This window comes from Cicer arietinum, chromosome 5 (assembly GCF_000331145.2).
Source record: "Cicer arietinum cultivar CDC Frontier isolate Library 1 chromosome 5, Cicar.CDCFrontier_v2.0, whole genome shotgun sequence".
In the NCBI taxonomy this organism is placed as follows: domain Eukaryota; kingdom Viridiplantae; phylum Streptophyta; class Magnoliopsida; order Fabales; family Fabaceae; genus Cicer; species Cicer arietinum.
The window spans coordinates 70,360,306-70,383,005 of record NC_021164.2 but is presented as its reverse complement, the minus strand read 5'-3'; the positions used below and the strand labels follow the sequence as shown (position 1 = coordinate 70,383,005).

The following is a 22,700-nucleotide window of genomic DNA, read 5'->3' as shown; positions in this document are numbered from 1 at the left end:
AAAACAATGACGAATCTGCAGAGATATGGTTGAAACAATTGGTTCATCGTGGTTTAAAAGGTGTACAGAGCAGAGCGTTGCATAGAGCAGAGATATGGGTGCGAAAAGTCGTTTTATTAACATGTCCCGAATTTGAGTTTCAATTTCTTGCTTTTGAAAATGTGGATAGTGATATGGGCGTACATTCACCGGATTGGTTCCATGTAGCAAAGGAATATGGTGATCAGTGGAACAAAACGAGGGAAGTTGTTCCGACTCTCATAAAAGAGTAGAGTATTTGGACAATAATGTGGTAACCTCAAAAGGCATCGTATAATTCGAGCCAACTTCATATAATGATGAAACGGGGTGAAAAGTAATAATTGTGCCAATAGCATGTGTAGCGACCAATCGATTAAATTGGTGTAAGGAGGATTCTTCATGGCTTTGGCTTGGGCTGCCATTTTAATTTGAATATAGTGCCACCTTGGTCAAATGACATTGTTAGCTTCTCATAATCCGTCAAGATTGGTCCAAGTGTTTTGAGCCATTGAACACCTAAGACAATTTTTTCCCCGCTCAGAAGTAAAACAAAGAGATCCACAACAAACAAACGATTATCCAAGTAGAGTCCAATTTGGTGACTCATAGAAGAACAATGTAATTCATCACCATTACCCACCAATACTTGAAATCCTTGGGTTAGAGTCATCGGAAGGCCCAATTGCTTGGCCACTTCATCCTGAATAAAATTGTGGGTACTACCGCTATCAACTAAAATTGTCAAAGGGTTTTTATGAATGTGGTCGGTTACTCGCAAATGCTGAGGTATGGTATGGCCCATTAACGCGTGGATACTAATTTGTGGGTTAGGTTCAGTGTTTGGGTATGGTTCAGTTGAAGGAGTAGAGTCAGCTCGAGGAAGAAGTTGGATTGAGGCCTTTGATTGTGGATCAGGGTCATCAGATTCGCAAATGAGTTATGACATAACATTTTTCACGACGGAATTTCAGTTCAACAGGTGTTAGGCGTTTAATGGTGGGTTGTCTCGGGGCGAGTAAGATAGGGTTTAGTGGAGGTGGGTTCGCTTTTGTGGTAAAGGAAATGTTGGGTTTGAAACGATTGTGGAGAGATGAAGCAATTTCTAGGCGACGATGGATGAATGAGTTTGAACGATCATTTAGTTTATCCTCTTGGAGTTTGGCCAAGCGGGCGTGAGAGAGTGAAACGGGTTGAAATGATTGAACATCACGTCTGATTTCAGGCTTCAAACCAGAGATGAAAGAACTCAAATAGAAATGTGAAACTAGCCATGTAATCCTATTTGCTAGGGTTTCAAAAGTTGTTTGATAGTTTTTAACAATAGCAGTTTGACAAAGTTTGAACAAAGCACCTTTTGCGTCATCAAATTGTGAACGTGTGAAGCGAAGTTCCAAGGCATAAAGGAACGTTTGCCATGAAAATAGATGGTCGTTGTTATGCATCCACTAAAACCAAGACAAGACCTCATTAATGTAGAAAGAAGAAATAATGAGACAATGTTCCTCCGTAGTTTGATGAAACTCAAAAATTGATTGATCTTAAATATTTAACCTAAAGTATTAGAACCGTTGAATTTGGGAATTTCGAGCTTGATGGAGGTGTTGGTGAAATGACGAGAGTTGGAAAACCAGAGGGCCCAAGTGAGTTCTCATATGCGTAAGTTCAGTGGAGAGTTGAGTGAGGTTGGCCTGAAAGGCTTTTTGATTGATTAACAACTGGTGTAAGATTTCAGCAAGTTCAAGGGTTGGAGAGGTGTATGGAGTAGCAGCCATAGCAACTCAATGAAACCACCAAATGTAAGGGGATCAAATTTAATAAAATGAAATTGAGAATAAAATGCACTAAAAAGAATTGTGCTCTGTAAGTGAGGTGGTCTCTAAATTTACTGAATTTCTTTTTGCCTTTACTAAATGTTCCCAATAGTATATATATAATGTTGAAATTTAGCTCTTAGTTGTAAAAATACTCTCTTAGCAGAATGTAAATCTAATAGTAATGTACCCTTGAAAATTCATAGGATATTCTAGAAAGATCTTATTTTTATGTAGACAAGGACATCACCCCTATCTATTTCATGACCCAATGATTCATCCATTTAAGCCTAACTATGTTTCTCTTACTTCTCACATGAACATCATAATGGCCCAACTCCTATTCCTCCATCAGAGTTTGACTCATGACATTCATACATTGGACGACAAATACCTATGGAGGTATGCAACTTGTCATCTCTTCTCTCATGTGCAATATTTGTCTAAAATAGTTTAACTCAATTCTAAAATAAGCAAGAGAGACACACAAGAAATGAAAAATGAGTGTATGTAGATTAAGTGGCAAACTCAGTCCTTGCCATGACAATAACACTTCGAGCAACACTGTATTTTTGTAATAAAATAAAATGAGTGAAAAGGGTAACAACGTACTCATGATAACACTAAGAGAAACTATGCGGAACAAAAAGCCTTAAAGGAATAATCTATTGCGTCTAAATAAATTAAAAAAACTGAAATGTATTTTGCCTGTATTTCGCAGTGATAGGTTTATAGGAGTGTTGTAAAGTTTGGAACCGAGTTCAATTTCTATTGGAAACAAAAAAACACAAACACGTGGAATTTTAACATTAGAAGATGTTATAATTGCACAAATTATGGATTCGTCTTTTTTTTTTTAATATATAAAATAGACTCGCCTTCATTAATATATTCAAGTGTAAGATTTTTTTCTTACCAAAAGTGCTAAGTGTAAGATGAATGCTTCTAAAATCCCACCAACAATCAAGGACGATGAAGCTTCATCTTTCAATGGCGGAACAGCAACTTAGCAAGCGACCTCCTATGTGACATTATGGAGACATTGTGATTTTGTGCACCACTTTCACAACTTTCAACCTAAGGAGGAGGTTCTAGAGTTGCAGCACTAAATTGTAAGTTATTGATCCTTAGAATTTTGTTTTTTTTTTAAGGTTTCATAGGAGATTTTTGCTTTTGTCACTGTAGAAAGGAATGAAAGATTGGGATTTTCATATGACCTGATGCACCGACCACAAAAACTATTAAATCCTTCACCAGTCATATGACAACCTAATTCATTGATCAATTCTAAGTCCAAGACCTTAACTAGTTTGTATATCTACATTTTATGTATCATAATACAGCTTGAAATAAAAATTTAAAACTTTAATGTCATAAATGTGTTCTTGCTAATTGATAATACTATATATATATATAGAAGAGTGATTTCACATGCAATATTTCTCATAATAAGGGCTATATATTTACTTTACAATAATCATGTTAACAACCAAAATGAAGTGGAAACTGATCCTCATGGACTGATGAGGCATAACATTGATCAGATCAGATGCACCGTTCTTGTAAAATGGAGATATTTTAGTATATCAAACTCGGATCCGTTTGACATCACTTTCGGGGACACTAAGGTCGAGCCTATCTACATTGTTTATATTAGCAGTCTGCACCGACGCCTGCCAAATCATACAAGTCAACGACTCAATGTCTTTTTTTATAATCTTAGCATGAAATGTGCATCTTTCACAAGCTGATGTTATCCTTTTCTTTTAAACTATGAGCAAAATTTTTCCTACTAACTCACCCTTCACTCTTATATTAAGGAATAGTGTATGCAAAAACGAGAGACACTTACAGCTTCATCTGGTACAACTGCATATCTCTCAGCTAAGGAGGCGAAGGTTTTTCCTATTTAAGGGGAAAATAAAACAGTTAGCATAATGCCATATGGTATAAACAAAATTAATAAAAAAATAGAAAGATATGAATCTAAATTACACTATCAAATGGTGTACTAAGATCAGTCACGCCCAAAAACAGTAGAAAATAAATTAAGGAAAATATTATTGATGAGCAGAACAAAGCACCTGATAATTGATCTGTGTTTGAGGATTCTATGTGCTGCCCACAAGATCCATCAACACTCAAAGCCTCAATAATCTTTGGAGAATTCCTAAAAATCCAAAAACAACTCAATGAACCAAGATATTAACAAAATGCACCCAATACATGAGTCTAAGTGATATGATCCGCTTTTTATGTCCTCATCACTAAGGCTAGGGGCATCTTTGATTTGTGAAAACATTTTTTGTTTTCATTTTAAGTTGTTAATAAGATGATGTGAGACACTTGAAGTGAACCGTTGTGATGGAGAGAAAATAAAATGCTATCCAGGGATGATGCATTTCCAGAAATACAGAAAACAATTCTTTTAACATTTTTATCGTTTCTGAAAACCAGACAGTTGTTCCTTTGAAGTCTCTTATTTCATTGTTACCAAGTAAAATTAACACAAATTTTAGAAATGAAAATAGGGAACGTTTAGTAAACATCCCTAGGATTTCCAATAAAGTAAAAGATGCATGCCTGCCCAATAGTCCAAACAAACTTTATTCAAGATTATATGCAATTACCAGTCAATGGTATCCCCAATTCCAAGTTGCCCATTTGTGCCTCTTCCCCAAGAATATACATTGTTTCTTTCAGTAACAGCAATTGTGTGTCTCCACCCACATGAGATCTGAACAATTTTCTGTCAAGCCAAACAAACATGTAAACAAATAAACAGTTGGTGATTATTTGAAGAAAAATTGCCTCTTTAAGACACGTTAAAAAATTTCCAAACAGAAGAAATAAAGAGACGAAGTGTATAGCAGTTTCAACTTTCAGGTACCTGATCATGGGGAAACTTCACTTGCGCAGGAGAGTTGCGATCAACATTGTCACCGACTCCAACCTGTCCAAACTACAATCGAAGGAAAAACAGGTGATAAGACAATTTCCAAAGCACATGATTGTTTTGATATAGAATAAAGTCTCACACCATTTTTTTATTAGAGTAGTATGTATTTTCATTCTCTGCATACATTATGTGCATTCTTTTACCAGTCACCAAAAATGTAAACCACTGTTGTGTTCATAAATAAACAAATATTTCATGTTACAATACAAATTTTCACATTATATGAAGAAAATAAGAAAATACTGCCAACCTTATTCCAGCCCCATCCATAAAGTAGTCCACCAGTCGTGAGTGCCATAGTATGCCTCCAACCACCTGCTACCTGAAACAACATGAGCAAAGTTTAGCGACAAAATAAACACAACTATGATTAACCACTTTATCTAACACCAAATACGTTGCACCCAGTTTGCAGGTTCTAGGATAGGTCAAATTTTTGTTGGATCAACTATTTTGCAAGTCTTTTACAACCAACCAAAATCATATCCAATAAAAAGACGGGAAAAAAATCAAATTAGTGTGGCACTGGCACATAACATATATGGTGAAAGATAAGACCTACTGAACAAGCAGAACAAAGGGAAATCCCCTATGCATCCAAGTAATATGAGAAATTGCCACCTAGGCACCAACTCTGCTTAAAGTTAAAGAACCACCTGAGAAATTAGTTTATCACTCAAGGCTTGAAGCTTGTGAGGCACAAGATAATCCTCGTTATCTCCATGTCCTAGTTGGCCGTATTTGCTCCATCCATATGTGTATAGACCACCAGAAGATGAAACAGATATTGTATGCCGCCAGCCACAAGCAACCATGACCATCTTGTCACACTGCAACTTTTAACAAACAACACTTAGGCGGTGAAGGAGTAATATAAATATTTTCCAACGATTAGTATGTGTGTAATCAATTACTTGTGAGTCTTAACATTTTCTTGACAAATTGAAAGTTATGACAAGTTAATTTCTTGAATGCTGCTTCTTCTATTAAAGTAAACAGCAAGTCAAACTTCTGTTAAAAATCAAACAATAGGTAGTAAATTTTCCAAATTCTAATTGGTGTATCACATTTTTATCAGAAAAGGCATGATACAAATTGGAGAACATACATCAACAGAAACTTTCTCCGGAATACAACGATCATTTCTATCTCCCAATCCCAAGTTTCCGTATCGGCCCCAGCCCCATCCGTACAGCTCTCCATTTTCAGTGATGGCTACACTATGTTCAGCACCAGCAGCAACCATTTTGATAGGTATTCCCTGCAACAAAATAAAAATCTACATGAACCCAGTAGCTAATGAAATAATTTACTTGACGCATTATATTTTCTAATGTTCAATGCATAAGTGTCACTATTAGTTTCTTGACAAGATTGCAATATCAGTTTTTTCTTTTGGTTTTAACCAGCTTCATTCTTCCATTCATATGTTTAAAGTGGAAAACACTTCCGCAATATAAAACTGTTAACATTTACAATGTTTCCGGAAGAGTGAAGACTAACAGATCAGTTGGTCAAGTTCTCTATCATTCCGTTCCAAGAATATTATCCAATAGAAAAAGAACAAAAGAAGGCAAGCAGAGTGGAAGTTGCAAATATCAAAAATGGAAAAAACACATTATGATGGCAAAAAATGTTGTTAGAGGTTTCTTTGAGTAGCATGTGATTAAATATTTAGTGGACTTGAATAGCCACAAAAGCAAGCAAGATGAGCATCTCAAGCATGATGGATTGAACGGTAATGAAGGCTGTGTACTGAATGAACCTTGTGAGAGGACACCCAACGTAGTCCTCGCTTAAGCTTTTGCCAATCATGTTGCTCCTTCACAAAGGACTTACATGACCAAAAGAAAATAGATCTAGGCCAAGATAATTAACTTTTCCCTTATTTAAGCTATCCTCGGCTTTCTTTTCTGAATCAGTGACTGCCCTCTTTTCTTCCCTTTCCCCATTATTTGAGCTATGCCATGCTCCTACCACTTTCAACTGTCTAACCATCTAAAAGATTTAATTGTCTAATTCCATCTAGCTAATCTAACTGTTCTAAGTGTCTTGTCTTGCTCCTGTCTTTGCATCGGATAGAAAGATTATAAATCCTTTTTAAAATTGCTTTAAAAGGGGGACAGATGAGCAGCAATTAGGTATATGGTAAAAGTAACTCACACTATGTATTGATTGATTATTAATTACTATCTCATTGAGTTTTATTTATTATATGTAACCAGTTGAATGTCTTTGAAAAGAGTACCTGAAACTTTTGAATCTTTTGTGGCACAAGTGAGTCCTCTGTGGTTCCAAGTCCAAGTTGACCATTTTGATTCCTCCCCCAACTTCAATGAATTGAGATAAAAACAAAAGAGAGACACAAATGTCAGACAAAATGAGAATGAACCAACTGATTGAATGATGAGTTGCGGCTAGCACTTTAAAACAATCGACAAAAGACTGACTTGTCCACACAGAATAAAACAAGGATTTCAATATGCATTCATATCTTTTAAAATGGAATGTTGATTTATTGATTAGATGCATGCATAATTTGCAAGGAAGCAAATCTAATCCATAAAGGAATGTCAGTTATCTAAGTAATGAGAATATAACAAGAGTCTGTAGCATAAATAAAATAAGGTGATTCAAAGCAAACTCTTTCAGTTTCAGCTTCAGTATCAGATTCTCTCCAACCCCTCTTTCAGTAAATAAAGAAGAAAAGGAAAGGACATAAAAAAGATCAGGCCTGTAGCATGCAGTACAAAACGGCTCTATGAGCTTGCATTGTTAGTTTCTATCTATGCATTCGATGAAGAAAAATAACTTTTTTAGTAATGAAAACAAAAACTTAACTGATGCAGGAATAGTAAATAATAATTGATAATACAGAGTTAGAACAAAGACATCAAAATTCAGTCAAGAACTACAAACCTCTGAACCTCGCCTTCCATGGTAACTGCCAAACAGTGGCTATCCCCGCAAGCAATTTGCCTTATCCTCAGTCCTTGTAATGCTCTAATAGGCTGAGGAATGAACAAATCACTAGAATTACCATGACCCAACCGTCCAAAGTCACCCCTGAAAAATCAGAATAAGATGAGATCTACTTGAAAATTGAAGAATATTGATATAATCATTTATAAAAACACTATTTTTGATGTGAACACTAATGAGTCAGAAAGTGAATGGTAACTAAAAACAACATGAAACATTATATGCTCAGAATAGCAACTAATTCTGTGTAATGAGTTTTCATACAATCTAACGACGAAGTCTCCAGTATCTTTCTGCCACTGAAATCAAACTTCAGTTCATCTTACATATGAATAAACTGTTGAACACAAAAGGACTGTGTCATATTAGCAATAATAATATCTACAAATCAGAAGACCTTTAAAAAAGGTGTCAACCCTGGTATTAAGACCACTACACGAGAGTGCAGATGTATAAAATGAAGAAAAAAATTGTGCATTTAATTTTAGGCCCAAACCCCTGTCTTACAAAAGATTGACTATATAGTAGTTACAGAGTACAGCTAGGTGTGGCTGTGATGTAAAAATCTTTGAATCAACAAGGCAAATACCAAACACAATATTGATTTAATGAACTGACATTTTCACATATAACAAACATAAAGGTGTAAGTATAATAAAAACATTATCTTAAAGCTGAATATAATACAGTAATACTACATCAGATCGGATCATCTATAACTCATTCAAACAAAAGTACCAAATGAGATTTCAGTTATGATGAATATGATATATAAAAATAACAGTCACAAAATAAAAGCAGAAAAGGATGCATTTTTTCTGAGTAAAGTGAACCTTAAGCTTTAAAAGAAACAAGAGAAAAAGAAAGAATATGCATACCATCCCCAACTATATACTTCAACGCGTGACTCAGAATAAGCAATGGTGTGATCAGCTCCACACACAACAGAGACAATTTGTTGAGCATCCAATGCACTGAGTTGAGTAGGCAAAAGTCTATCAACGGTATCACCATGACCCAATTGTCCATCCTCTCCCCTACCCCACGAGCAAACAACATTTCCAGCTGTAATAATGAAAAGGATCAACATCAATCCATAACCACACAACTCAAAAAAACTAACCAAATCAACCCATTTCCATTAAAAATTCAAATTTTTCACAACCAAAATGGCAGATTTTCATAATCAGAACAAAATAAGTCAAAAGAGCACTTTCATAGATTAAAAATTCAAACTTTTCAACACCCAAATGACAGTTTTTCATAATCATAATAAATAAATCAAAAGGGCACTTTCATACATTAAAAGTTCAAACTTTTCACAACCCAAATGACAGATTTTATATTCAGAACAAATAAATCAAAAGGGCTCTTTCATACGTTAAAAAATTCAAACTTTTCACAACCCAAATGGCAGATTATCATAATCATAACAAATGAATCAAAAGGGCACTTTCATACATTAAAATATTCAAACTTTTCACAACCCAAATGGCAGATTTTCATAATCATAACAAATAAATCAAAAGGGCACTTTCATACTATAAAAAATTATTAAAAAAAACCTTTCCACAGCTACAGTTAATAAAGTTAAAAGCTTTTTGAGGTAGTGAGGTTACAGAGAAGAGCAACGGAATGGCTTGCACCGGCTGATATAAGAAGAACACGACGGGGTGGATGTTGAGAAACGGCGGTGGCTTCAACCTCCTCCATGATTGTCCTTTCTCAGCTGAAAAAACTTCAAAAACAAACTATTTCTCTCTCTCTATCTCTAATAAAGTTAAGCTTTTCAGGTAATGTTGAGTGAGTGAATCAATTAATATGAAATCATCACAGGTGAAGAAAGGAGGAGAGAAGTAGAATAGTAAAGTGTGACAACACAAGAAGAGTTTTAGCTTTTGATGGGGACAAGTGAGAGAGAGGAAGGGAATGGTGAGTTTGTTTGTAGGTTAGGGAAGAGACTAGACGAGAGAAAGAGTTTTAATTTTTTGTCCAATGAAAAAAGAGAGAATAGTGAGATAATAATAATAATGAAGAAAAACAATGGCATTGAATGTGTGGGGGACCCATGCCAAACACCACCAACCATTTTTCCTGTTCTTCTTCATCTGCTGTAACCGGTTCCTCGTTAGTCATTACCATCTTTTCTTTTCATTTTCACTTTCTTTTTCTTTCATAGGGGAAAAGACAAACTTTTCACTTTTCTTGTTTCTTACATTATTGTTGGTCAGTCGGTCGTTTAGCCTTCAGAAAAAAGTTATTACTATCAAAGTACAACTATTATTTTATGTCATGTATCAGAGTTCAAAAAGTTAATCGACGGATTATTTTTTACACAGTTGTATTATTTAGCGTGTGTTTGATAGCTGTTTTTTCAGTAAAATAATTAATTTTTATTAAAAAATAATTTTGAAAAGCTTGTATATATATTACAACTTTAAACACTTTAAAAAAAAATTATTTACTATAATTGATTTTAAAAGAAAATGATTTCTATTACAACATATTAACGTAAAACAGCTTTTAATTTTCTTTAAAAATTTCAAAAACATAACTTTTAAAATTATATAATATCAAAATCATTTTCTTTAAAATCTATAATAAAAGCTTTTAAGACATCAAAGTTAATATTATATTTAAATGTCGTATATCAATACATATTATTGACCAACCCGAGATAAAAAAGAAAAAAACACACAAAGATAAATATAATACAACATAAAAATCAAAAATTGTATTTATATATGGTGTTGATGTTTAGTTTTGTGTCTAAACATCATTTTATATTTTGATTCGAAATCACAATTTATTATTAAGTTGAAAGCGACTTGAGTCATTGTATTCAATCTCTTAAAAATAAACCTTTTATCTTATTTTTTCTATATAATAAAGTGGTTAAGTCCATCTTATTCAATCTGTTTGATAAATTTTTTACTCTATTTTTTCTATGGAATAGAGGGGTTAATCCCTACAAAGAAATCAGTCATGAAATTAAAATTAAGGTATTAAATATATAGATCATCTCGCGTACATGATGTTTAACATTCATTTTATTATCCAATGTGTAACTCTTATTCAAATTTGATGTACCAATAATTTTTCTTTAAATTGTGAGTTCATTTGAATATACTTCCCCTCAAATGAAATATTTTTCATCCACATATGCTTTATTGATATTCAAATTAAAAAAATTTATCATTCTAGCAAAAAATTTAGTTACTGTAAGTTCAATCTATTTTTTTTTTTAAATGTTAATAGATAAACTCACATATACTACCTGTAGAGATAAACGAATGTGCGATTTATAAATGTCTCTACTATATTTTATCAACTTAACTGCACTTATATGACAATTACAACTATATTTTACCGTGTAGTTATTTATAGAAATATTTTGAAAATTAATATGATAAAATGATATAATTCTAGAATAAAATTAAATATGTGTTTAAACTTTTTTATATGAGAGAGTGTATATATATTCTCAGCTTAAATTATTGTTTCTTTTATGATAATTGAGATTATTTTTATTCATAACGATGATATTTAATAGAAATGATTGCCCTTTTAGTTTCTCATTATTTTTTGTTATTAAAAATTAGTTCTTTTAAATATTTGTATCAATGTTTAGTTTCTAATTGACAAATTTTAGTTAAAAAAAAAAATTTATCTAAATTTAATATTTGAAATTAACAAACTAGGGTTTTAATAGTGATAAATATATACAATAATCTGAATCTAATATTTAAAATTAATATTTATTCCAATTTTGATATTTGAATGGAACTATTTATCGTTTTTGGTAAAAGTAAGTACTTCATAATAAATAATACAAAATTATAATTAACAAGAAGCAAATAACTGACAGATAAGCAAATACAACGGAATAAATAAAATGCAGAAAGATTTTGATACAATTATCAAAAGACAAATCAGTTTTTTAATTAATTTGAGAAGGAGGAAGCTCGTAGACAATCAAATTGAAACCACTAGTACGCCTCAATGCTATGCATCTAATACACATATATTAGCTTCACGATAGATGTATCACACCTCGACTTTTCAATCGAATTCCAACAACATTTAGATTTGTTGAAATAATCGAACACGTACAAAATTCACACCATAATTACTACACAAGTTACGTACAACCACCTCAGAATCAACATGTAACTCCACCTTATTAAAACAATAACTCATAGTCAACCTTAAACCCTCCAAAACCCCCTCATAACTCCCCTACATAGGCATCGCAACAACCCCAAAAAAATTTGAGAAACCACATATTTGTTGATCTTTCGCTCCTATAATCAAGTCTCCACAATTGACGTACAAACTTTTATGACATGCCTCGTCTATGTTAATTATAATTAAACCCATGGGAGGTAGAGGCCAACGAATCATGACCTAACTTTTCTCAATCATAATCAACACCAAACTCCTCTTTATTTATCCACATCCAAAGTGAATGCAAGTCGTGGTCCAAAACTTCAGTCAATTACTCATTCCAACACTACCAAGATGATTCAGGTTGAGATGAATCCACTTAGTAAAATCTCCATTGCCAAATTGATGTCTAATATTGAACTCCACCACACGTACACATACCCTCACAACTATGAGACAATCACGAAACACGTGAAGAGATGTCTAAATAGTGTCTCAACAATGTCCACAATGCACATCTTCAAGTCAAATTTAGCTAAATTATATACCATTTGGTTGGTCTTGTGTATGGAGCAAGGTAGTTAAAATTATATTGGACATGAATTAGTCTTTTGTCCAATCCAATTAACCCTAAAAAATACCCTAAAGAGAAACTAGAGAAGAAGTCGTTAAACAAGCCTAGAATAAAAAAAATCGATGAAACAAACAAAAATAAAAAAAAATGTCGACTTTAAAAACGTCATGGAGAGACATCTGAATGTTATACATTAATATTATTATTATCTGCTATAATATTTGTAATATACTATTCTTTTATCACGTTAGCTTCATTTCACAAATATATTTTAGTATAATTAGTATCATCGTAAATTTGCTAGATTATCCGTAACAACCATTCCAAACAAACACCCCATTTGGGTGTCAGCAAAATGGATGTTTATAGAAATTTGTGTGTTTAGAACATTATTTTTCCCACATTTCACAAAATACACTATCTCTTCAAATAATATACTATTTTAATATTAAAAAAATAAATAGAAAATGTTTAGTGCATATTATATTTGTGTTACTCATTGCTACCCGAAAAAATATTTGTGCTACCCATAATTTTTTTCCCTAGAAATGATTACCTACATTTCAAGATAAACCGCTACATGATATATACATAATTATTGAAATATAATCATTAGTGAACTCATTTCATAAATTTTTTGGACGCTGAATTCATAAGATTGAGTGTTTATTAAATCTAATATTAAAAAATTATTAAATAGATGATGTACAAGTGTACACTTATTTAAGTAACTAAAATATAAAATTTTATTATAAATGTTATAGTATTTTCTAACCACTGACTTGACACAATTTTTAAAAAACGATCATCACACACCTAAAAAATAATAATCTTTTTTAATAAAAAAACAATTTATAGATAAAAATATTGATCTTCTACAAAGTTTAAAAATTCTCATGAAAGACTTAAAGACATATTTTCGATGACTATATCAATAATTAGAAAGTCATAAGTGTAGCTACTACCATTCCTTAGTTAGGAGCAAAAGAAAAGTTGGCTAAGTAGCAATGATATTTCATCACGGAGAACATCAATGAAGCATATGAGTAAATACATGATAAAAAAAAGGTTTAATATTTAGGTACATTTGAATAAAATAATGTGTTTGGAAAAAGCACAATTATCCAAATTTTGAACCCCACTGCCAAATGTGTACTACATGTCCGATACCATACATTAAGTGTTGCCCCATCTGAGTCCGTTGTTGTTACAACAATACATATCCGGGTCCTGTGCAATGTGCATGCTGTTGATGCAGTTTGATTTGACCATGTGCATCAGACACGTTAATTAAATTATGGATCAACCCATGTACTAGAAAGTAGAGACATATGAATTTGAAATTTGTGCAGGTGGATGTTTGATTTCACTTTTAAAATAGAGTAAATATAATTTTTATAATGAAAGTATTTTTAATTTAATTTTACGTTAATATATTTAAACATAAGTTACTTCATTTCACTTATAATTAAATTTAATTTATTTAAAAATAATTTGTATTATCACAAAATCAACCTATCCAAGTAATTAATCACATATAAAAATATAATTAATTCAGTTGAGTATATGATTAATTTAATTTGTAGTTAAAATTATGGTAAATTGAACTAGGTGATTAACTATAATTTTGTATATCATAAATGTGATAAATACAAAAGAAATAAATAAAAATACTAACATCCCCAAAGGACATCGAAACCAAATGCACTATGAAAGAAGGTTACAAATAAATCATTTAATCTAATCTAATTTTGTTGACCATAGAATGTATAATTCAAAAGGAACAAGTATTACATAAAGAATATTCCACCAACTATCCTTTCAAAGTTATCAAAAATAATTTATACCTTCCCATTTTGAGCATCAATATTTCTAACTGGCCCCTTAAACCATTTTCTTGCATCTAATACCCACCAAAGCATTATTATACCCAAACCTAACCCTAAAGCAACAGGTGCATAATTGAAAGTATCCCAAGTAATTGGGTAAAGAGTTGGCAAAAGGAATACAGAACATGTGTAACAAATCCATAGAAATGCTACCAAACATATTGGTCTTCTTGCCTTTCCCAAATAGAAAGGTCCAGGCTTAAAATTCTTCTCAGGCATAACCATTCTTGCAAAGATTGGAACTGCATAGCCACCAACCCATCCAATTGTGCATATTGAAGTTATTGCTGTGAATACTACATTGACCTTCAAGATTGGTAGACCAAGAAGAATGCATATTCCTGCACATAGCCATACAGCATTTGTAGGAACCTTGTACTTTGGATGTAGTTTCCTCCATAAGAATGAAAATGGAACTCCCTTGTCTCTTGACAATGCATAAACCTGAAAATTGTTTAATTTGAGATACATCACATTGGTTAGGAGGCATTTTTCATCACAATGTTTTTTAAAGCATTAATAATCATAAATGTAAGTTAAAAATTGGATAATATCTCTGTTGGGGGAAACCGCCATGTTGTCTCTGAAAGTGTAGGGTATTATCACTTTGGTTCATGCCAAAAACACAAATTAATCATGGAATCAACAAAATGACACTCAGTTTAGTCTCTGACGTTATAACGGTCATAGACTATTTTGACCGTAAGTTGTTTTCTCCAGAAAGTTTTATGATAGTAAGTTGCATCTTTCAAGCACTATTTTGATAATTAGATGACTAATTTGATTTTTTGACTAAGTCAAATACCAAAGTGACAACATCATACACTTAAAATGGTGGATTACCCTTTTTGTTGGGTATGACTCATAGTTAGTGGTAAGCGGGATAGTTGCTTGAGTGGAAGCGAAGTCTCCTCAAAAGTAATCTTGTAAATTAGATCATAGTATTTAAACACAAGTTATACACTATAAATCAATCATAATAGTAGTTGGAGACACATGCTTGAGTTGAACTCCGCGATAAAATTTCGTGTATTCTGTTAGGATCCTTTCCTACTCTATATCCTAATATATTATCAGTTTGCATTTTTCGTATTTATTCTCTTTCGAACCGGGGTTTCTGTTCTAACCATTTCCTTTCCTTATCCTATAACTTGTAACAATTGCAAAGGAGGTAAACTAATTACGGAAGCTAGATACCCCATTTTCTTGAATCTGATAAAGAAAAAGGTAAAAAAAACTTACCACTCTGGCAGCACTTGTAGTGATTGAAAGTCCACCAAAGAAGAATGAACCCCAAATGACAAAAAGTAGAACAATTGCTCCAGCAGAATTGTGATATCTTCCATGGAATGCATCATAGAGGATTTGTGCTGGCACAAATGCTCCAGCAGTCTCATTATTTGGATCATAAAGGTAAGCGAAGTCCTGAATCAATGTCCAAAACTGGTGTTAATTATTGTCCTTTCTGCCAAAAACTGTTTAAGTGTAAGTCAACATGACAAGGAAACTAAAAGAATCCTCACTTGATTCTATTCTATATACTCTATATGAGAATTTTTCTTCAAATTTGTAAACAGTTTTCTCAGTTTATTTAATATTTATCGAAGTATGTATTCAATTTGTTGAGTAGTTGATAAGTGGGTAGGTCGTTTGGTAGTTTAGGAGTAATTTTGTAAACTGGACCGTAATATTTAAACACAGGTTGTAATATATAACCCTAAATTTGAATCATAATAGAAAGGTACTGCATCCACTATGCAATCGGAGACCTAGACACAATTGACTAAACTCCGTGATCAAATCTCGTGTATTCTTTATTTGCATTTTTTCATATCTGTTTACTTTTGAACCAAAGTTGTTGCTCCAACATAGTTCTAATTTTCCTTGGGAATAAGAATGAAAAGAAGTGTTCATTGATTGATTATATCTTCAAGATGTTTATTGCTAATTCATATCATATCAGATATGCTTACCTGAATGCTGAATGTAAGTGCCAAGATGTAAGCCCATCCAAAAACTGAAATGATCCCAAGACTACCTAGTATTGCTATGGGTCCATTCTTGTCTGCACCTTTAGTTTCTTCAGTTAGATGTGCAGCAGCATCATATCCATAGAGGGAATACTGGCTCACAAGAAATGATAAAATGACTGCATATGGTTTGCTTGATATTCCTGTTGAATCAGGTGCTAATTCCAAGTGTGTGAATACATATGAAGCAGGTTGTGTAGTTAGTGCCACCAGAGGTAACATTATCACTATCACTGTCCCACCAATAACCTGTCACAGAATAAAATGAGTGTGTTACTTCTTAATAAGCCAAAAAAGCTAAAAACAAAACGTTGTTCTGATTGTGAAGTAAATTTCAGAATATTTTCTAGTAGAAATGAATAATGATAAGTTTGTCTGCTCATGATACCATGCATTCACCGTAATCAGTAATTTGGAACAATTAGACAAAGATCAAACGATTTATATTAAAAGCTTGATAAGCCGAATTTTATGAACAACTCATAATATGAGTCGTTTAATCTTTATACAATAATTCTGATTGATTGACTGCTTTGACAGTATTGATATTTCAACTTTGTTTCCATTTAATCAGAATAAACAATTCTATGGTAGTTATGGATATCCAAAGAAGCAAAAGTACCTGCCACCATATTGAAATTATATCGATGAAGGCGATGACTTCTAATGCAAATGTGTTCAGTGCTGCCCATATAACAGTGAGGCCAATGTACATACATAAGAATAGCCATTTTGGGGCAAAGTACCCTCCACCTTTATTTGTTCCTGTTGAGAGTAGGATTATACTTTGTAATGTTTGTGATCCTGCATATGCCTTTTCCAACCATGAAAAGTATGAGTTACTATGCAATCATTTTATGAGATGAGAACATTTAATATAATTTAACCAAAGTGCTAAGTACCTGAGTCCCTATCCCAGCAATAAGACCTATGGTCTCAAGCCAAGCACAACACCATGAAGAAAATGGTCCCCATTTTGGACCAGCTAAATGTGCAGCCCAAAAGTATAGAGAACCAGTTGTCTGTTAGATTGGATCAAAAGTGGAAATTAGTTCTGTAAATTATTCACTGATTCATGTGAAGCAGGAACTAAGTATTTTTAGGATGTGAAAGATTCCAAAGGAGATGAAAAGCTATTCATGACTCTTTATTCCATAATTGAAAAGGACAACAAGACATGTTTTGTTTGTTCAAACATGACTCTTTTCAAGATTGAAATTTTGTTAAAGTTTCAAAGTGTAGGTTTTGCCAAAATCACAGTGACACGCCATGATTCTGACAAACTCATCGTCAATCCAAAGATACTGAATGAAACGTCTCCGTTTCATTTTAAACAAATAATAATTTAATAATAATATTAGTATTATTAAATAAATTAAAACCAACTCCAACCCCCCTCTTTGTAGTTTGATTTATTTATGACTTATAAAGTTTTTAAAAATGTGTTGTGAAATCGTTAACGGCGGTAGGTGCACCTAGTTACCTCGTTTTGATTAGGAAGAGTTATCCGTTAGATGGAGCTGCCCCTATGAGAAATGTCATCCGTAGGAGGAGAGAGCTATCAACGAGATGTAAGCTCCCTAATTGATGCGTGATGATGCGTTGTGGGATTGAGAGAAGAGGGCTATCCATTAGATGGAACCACCCTTAGGAGGAGAGGGCTATCAATGAGATGAAGCCGCATCTTGGTTCTCAAAAATTTGTATTTTACTTGTTTGATTTTCTATGATGATTTTAAGGTTATTCATTTTGATTTTGTTTCGCTATTAATTGAATTTTTAATATTTCCATTTGAACCAGTATCGACCATATTTCTTTTTGGTAGGCCTCTTTGATCGAGGACCATTTTTTGTAAATTATGTTGAGCCTGATGTAATTTGTAGCTATTTTGAGTTTAGAAAGTCTTTTTGGGAAATGTATTAAACATTTAGATTATGCTATTTGGATTATGATTGGATTGAAAGTTAAACAAGAATTTTATAAATTTGGGAACGTTGAAGTTACAAAAAGTACTCTGTCGAAATTTTGAGAAAAATTATATATTGTTTTGAAATGATTATTGAGGACTAATTAGTCGCTTAATAGTTAAGTAGTTGGTAGGTTTGCCAGACTATAAGTATAACTTGTGCGCAGGTCACAGCGTCTAATTTTCGGGTCGTGACAGATATACTATGCGATCATCGCATATTAACTTCTATCCTATCAAAACCAACTTAAACTGTATCAAAATTTGATATATGTGAAGTTCCTATAGAGATAGGTAGAAAACTTCATATAGGGAGCAGTTCTTTGAGGAGTGTGATACAGGTGAAATGTTATAGCTTCCTATTATTAATTAAATAGATGTAAGATTATTTATATTAATTTTTAAGCCTTAAATTACTCTCACAAAATACAATTACATAATTAAACTATGCCCCAAAAAAATAAATTACATAAATTTCAGGCAAAATATCATTTATCTTGTAACACTTGTGTCCTTATCTTATCTTTTTTATATTATGAGAAGAGACTAACCGGGAAGGATGAACATATCTCAGCCATTGCAATCCCAACGAACCAAGTGAAGAAACAAACCACTAACCATCCCCAAACAAGACTTGCAGGGCCTGCATATTGAAGGCTAGAACCATATAGAGGTGTGATTCCAGTGAAAAGGGTCATTGTTGAAAATGATATAGCCAGAGTTTTGAACATAGTCTGCACGATAAATGCAAAAAAGATAAAAAATTAACAGATTTAATTACAAGAAAAAAATGTTATTTTTTTTCAATAAATTTAGATGAAAAATCAGCAGGGTCAAAAACACAAGATGGCAAAAGAACAAAAACCATTTCTCTTCTTAGTTCTTGCTTGTAACCAAGCTCATTAAGTCTCTTCTCTGCTGAATCCATAGGTTTGTTTCCTGTCACTTCTGCAAAATTGCTTTCACTCTCCATGGAACAAGGATTAATCTGTTGAGTAGTTCTTACGTAATCTAAAAACAAAAAGAAACAAAGACAGAAATTAACTTTATTATAAGAATTCAGAAATCTGATAAGAGAAGAAGAAAGATATGACTAAACCCACTAATGTTTCAGTTGAAAGATTCAAACTTTGTAGTTTTGCACTGTTTTCAAACCAGCTGCAATATTTGAACTGTTATTAAAGGCAATATTTTTCTCAGGACTTTTCTTTTTCCACACATGCATGCGTCACTATTTTTCTACTCACACAATTAAATAAAAATAAAAATAAAAACCAATTTCATACTTGCTTTTTTTCTGTTTTGCATTCACTTGTGAAGCATTAAAATTGAGTGTTTCAGCAAAGAACCTCTAACAAATAGCCAACACATTAAAAAAAGTGTTTTTGTTTATAACAAACACCTCATTTGTGTATCATTTGTCAATTACTAAATGATATGATATGATTGTACCTATTTTTTTAGTGTATTTAGTTTAATGGTTGAGCTTGACTTTTCCTTAGTTGACAAATTCGTTGGAATGTGGACACAGAAAAAGAGATAGAGACTGAATTTAATTAAAAAAAACTATAGAAGAATATTTTTCACATTTCAAGTTCAAAGAAAAACTATACTCTCTGTAACCCTTCCAGCCGTTCCATTCGGATTATATTTTGTAAAGTAGTTTAAACTACTGATTTAATAAGTAAAAAGAAAACTGATTTAATAGTAGTTTTCTGATTTTAATTCAATGGTCATGATTGTTTATTGTGTGCAGCTGTGTAATTCTATGGATGTAGAGAATTTTTTGGGTCAGTTGTTCTCCTGTTTAGGAAAAAATATACGCTCTCTGCCATTTAATTCATCATGTTCTCGTGTTTTTTTTATTAATTGATGTCTTAGAATCATGCTGTCACCACGTTTCTTGTTAGTGTATGATGCTATAATTTATATAATTTCCATACATTGCGGGGCAGTAGTACTATAAGTGTGATGGATTTGTGAAATGCATGTTGACTTCATTAACTAACCATATGTATTGTTGACTATTTCTCCCTCATTTTAAGTTATTTAGCAATCCTTCCAGCTGAAAATTTGGCTATTAATTAGTTTGGTGAATAGATAAGTTGCTATATTCCCGAAGTAGTGATAGGTTTATAGTTTAACATGTTTGACCACTTTGTTTAGGTGGAGATCATAAGAGAAAAGGATATCTTCCACAACATATAGGTCATATGGCTCCATCCTCAACATTGGAAAGCTTCAAAAAGTAGCATTCACTATGTACTATGACTAAATCTACACGCAAGAAATAGCTTGCTTTTATTTATTTATTTATAAAAACTAAGTATAAACATGTTGAAAACAGACTATTTGAAATAGAAGATTTATAAATCTAATGTTTGAAATGAATGTTTTATTGGTTGGTAAAGTTGATGCAAGTATAATGATGAGTAACACACTTGAGGAGAGATTGATGGAAATTCGAGTGTGAGTTCCATTCGCTAAAAATGGGTTCAATAAATTAGATATTAGTGAGGCGAACTATATATACCTATTGTATTAAATGATTCTTTATTTATTTATTTATGCATGCATCTCCAATTTGGTGTTGAAGTAATATGCAATTACAAGTTCAAATACATTTAGCTCAATAAGCACTTAAACTTTTTAGCCTGTTAGTGTATGATGGCTTTCAGAGTAACATTTGAACATAAGTCAGTAGCAATAACTAAAGAATAAAAAATCAGGAGAGGGGCAAAAATAAGACCCAAATTTTTAATTCCAAGTTCAACTAGATGAATCAAAGGAATGAAGAACTTGCTCTAACATCATTCTTTTATGTGGATCAAGAGGGCTCTCTGGTTTATCAGAATGAACAATGTTTAGAAGATAAAGCTTCTTTGAGGCCACAAATGCTGCAGTAAAAATCCTCTTCATCCCTCCCCTAGTACTATCAACCTTGTATTCAAATTCATAAACTTGCAAACCTCCCTCCCCTGATCTTTCTGCAACTGCAATCAGCTCGGCTTCCACTGTACTTTCCTGCACGCCAAGGCAATACTAACAGAAGTTAAACTCATATAGAATCACATAGACATGTGTATGAATCCACCATTTCTTAACACACAAAGACATGTAGGACTATGACCAAATGAGGTACAGTTTGTGAGAAATAAACCTTCTTGTGTTACATAACCTTACCGATTAACCTCGGTGTTAAATGCACTATAAGAACACGAAATAGTCATTTTTTTTGGTCATAAATGTAAGAAATATGCAAATTAGTCCTTAAAAATTGTATGGTTGTATCAACCTAGTCTCCGACATCATCATATTGTAAAATGATTTCTAGAATTGCAAATGTGGATCAAATTATTCACTGAGTTTGAAATTCATTTCCGACTGATAGAGTCCTACAATTTCAAGGACCAATGTACACGTCATTAAAGCAGCAAGAGTGTTTCCTTAAACTAAGTACAAGACTCTTACTTTTCCTATCTTGTTGTAATAAATAATGTAGGTAAACAAATTCTTATAGTTTAACAGTGTTTATCACCTTACGTCTCTCAGCTTGTAAAAGCTTATCAGCTACAAATTGAGGAGTTCCAAAATCTGGAAGAGTTGCAAGGCGAACTGGGTTAACAACAACCCCAATATTGTTACTTCCCATATTAGCCTCTTGAAACAACACTGTAGCGCCAGCTTTATCAACCTAACATAACTACTACATTGTCAAAAAACCGTTCTTATATGAGAAAAAAAAAACACACACACTGAATTGTGAAAGATATTAAAGGTAAATTTACCTTTGTCCAAGAAGAGGGAGTAAGAAGAGTGAAGCCTTGTTTGGAATCTGTGTATCTCTGAAGCTCCATTAGTTGTTGAGCCAATAACATTGCATTAGGTAAGAAGGTCCATAGAAATGGGGAAAGAAGAAAGGTAAGGTTAAGTTTCCTCTTAGTAAAACAAGGCGTGTGTTTGTGAGGTGATGTTGATTTGAAGATTGAGGGGAAAGGTTGGGAATTAGAATTGGAAGAAACATGAATGAGTTTGTGGAAGACTGTGGTGTGTGAAAGAGTAGACAAACTTTTCAAAGCCATTTTGGAAAGTTAAGGAAATCCAGAAGCAACGTTGGTGGCTCTTCGTTAAATCGTTATCCATATTCACTCACTTGTAAATAATAGTCAAACCAATGTTTTTGTATTTATTTTTTATTTTATATAGTTGTAATACTTAGACCATTTATTTTTTTTACTTTCACGTAATTTTAAGATATTTAGAACATTTACAAGGATGAGTTAAATATGAATTTATTAAAT

At 32.6% G+C, this 22,700-nt stretch overlaps 3 protein-coding genes across 5 annotated transcripts; all 3 read right to left on the bottom strand.

Moving 5' to 3' along the window:
• Positions 1-3,182: 3,182 nt before the first annotated feature.
• LOC101497965 (ultraviolet-B receptor UVR8) lies at positions 3,183-9,770 on the bottom strand. Of its 2 annotated transcripts, none has more exons than XM_004502918.4 (12): positions 9,393-9,770; positions 8,652-8,838; positions 7,711-7,857; positions 7,040-7,121; positions 5,900-6,052; positions 5,448-5,627; positions 5,042-5,113; positions 4,723-4,794; positions 4,463-4,581; positions 3,917-4,002; positions 3,685-3,737; positions 3,183-3,505 (listed from the first exon to the last, which is right to left on the bottom strand). In XM_004502918.4, exons 1-12 carry the CDS (start codon positions 9,484-9,486, stop codon positions 3,419-3,421), a joined length of 1,332 nt encoding a protein of 443 aa, XP_004502975.1. In that variant the 5' UTR covers positions 9,487-9,770; the 3' UTR covers positions 3,183-3,418. The 2 variants fall into 2 exon arrangements, with proteins under 2 accessions (XP_004502975.1, XP_004502976.1); XM_004502919.4 differs by having other exon boundaries at positions 5,448-5,621; positions 9,393-9,679.
• Positions 9,771-14,234: 4,464 nt separating this feature from the next.
• LOC101497428 (amino-acid permease BAT1 homolog) lies at positions 14,235-19,799 on the bottom strand. 2 transcript variants are annotated; one of them, XM_004502916.4, is made up of 8 exons: positions 19,686-19,799; positions 19,265-19,410; positions 18,951-19,133; positions 17,336-17,455; positions 17,056-17,247; positions 16,377-16,682; positions 15,646-15,828; positions 14,235-14,847 (listed from the first exon to the last, which is right to left on the bottom strand). In XM_004502916.4, the coding sequence occupies exons 1-8, from the start codon at positions 19,705-19,707 to the stop codon at positions 14,356-14,358; spliced, it is 1,644 nt and encodes a 547-aa protein (XP_004502973.1). In that variant the 5' UTR covers positions 19,708-19,799; the 3' UTR covers positions 14,235-14,355. The 2 variants fall into 2 exon arrangements, with proteins under 2 accessions (XP_004502973.1, XP_004502974.1); XM_004502917.4 differs by lacking the exon at positions 19,686-19,799 and adding an exon at positions 19,503-19,639.
• A 1,136-nt stretch (positions 19,800-20,935) lies between these two features.
• LOC101497097 (psbP domain-containing protein 2, chloroplastic) lies at positions 20,936-22,552 on the bottom strand. Its single transcript, XM_004502915.4, has 3 exons — positions 22,188-22,552; positions 21,938-22,093; positions 20,936-21,423 (listed from the first exon to the last, which is right to left on the bottom strand). Exons 1-3 carry the CDS (start codon positions 22,479-22,481, stop codon positions 21,169-21,171), a joined length of 705 nt encoding a protein of 234 aa, XP_004502972.1. The 5' UTR covers positions 22,482-22,552; the 3' UTR covers positions 20,936-21,168.
• Between the last annotated feature and the right edge of the window lie 148 nt (positions 22,553-22,700).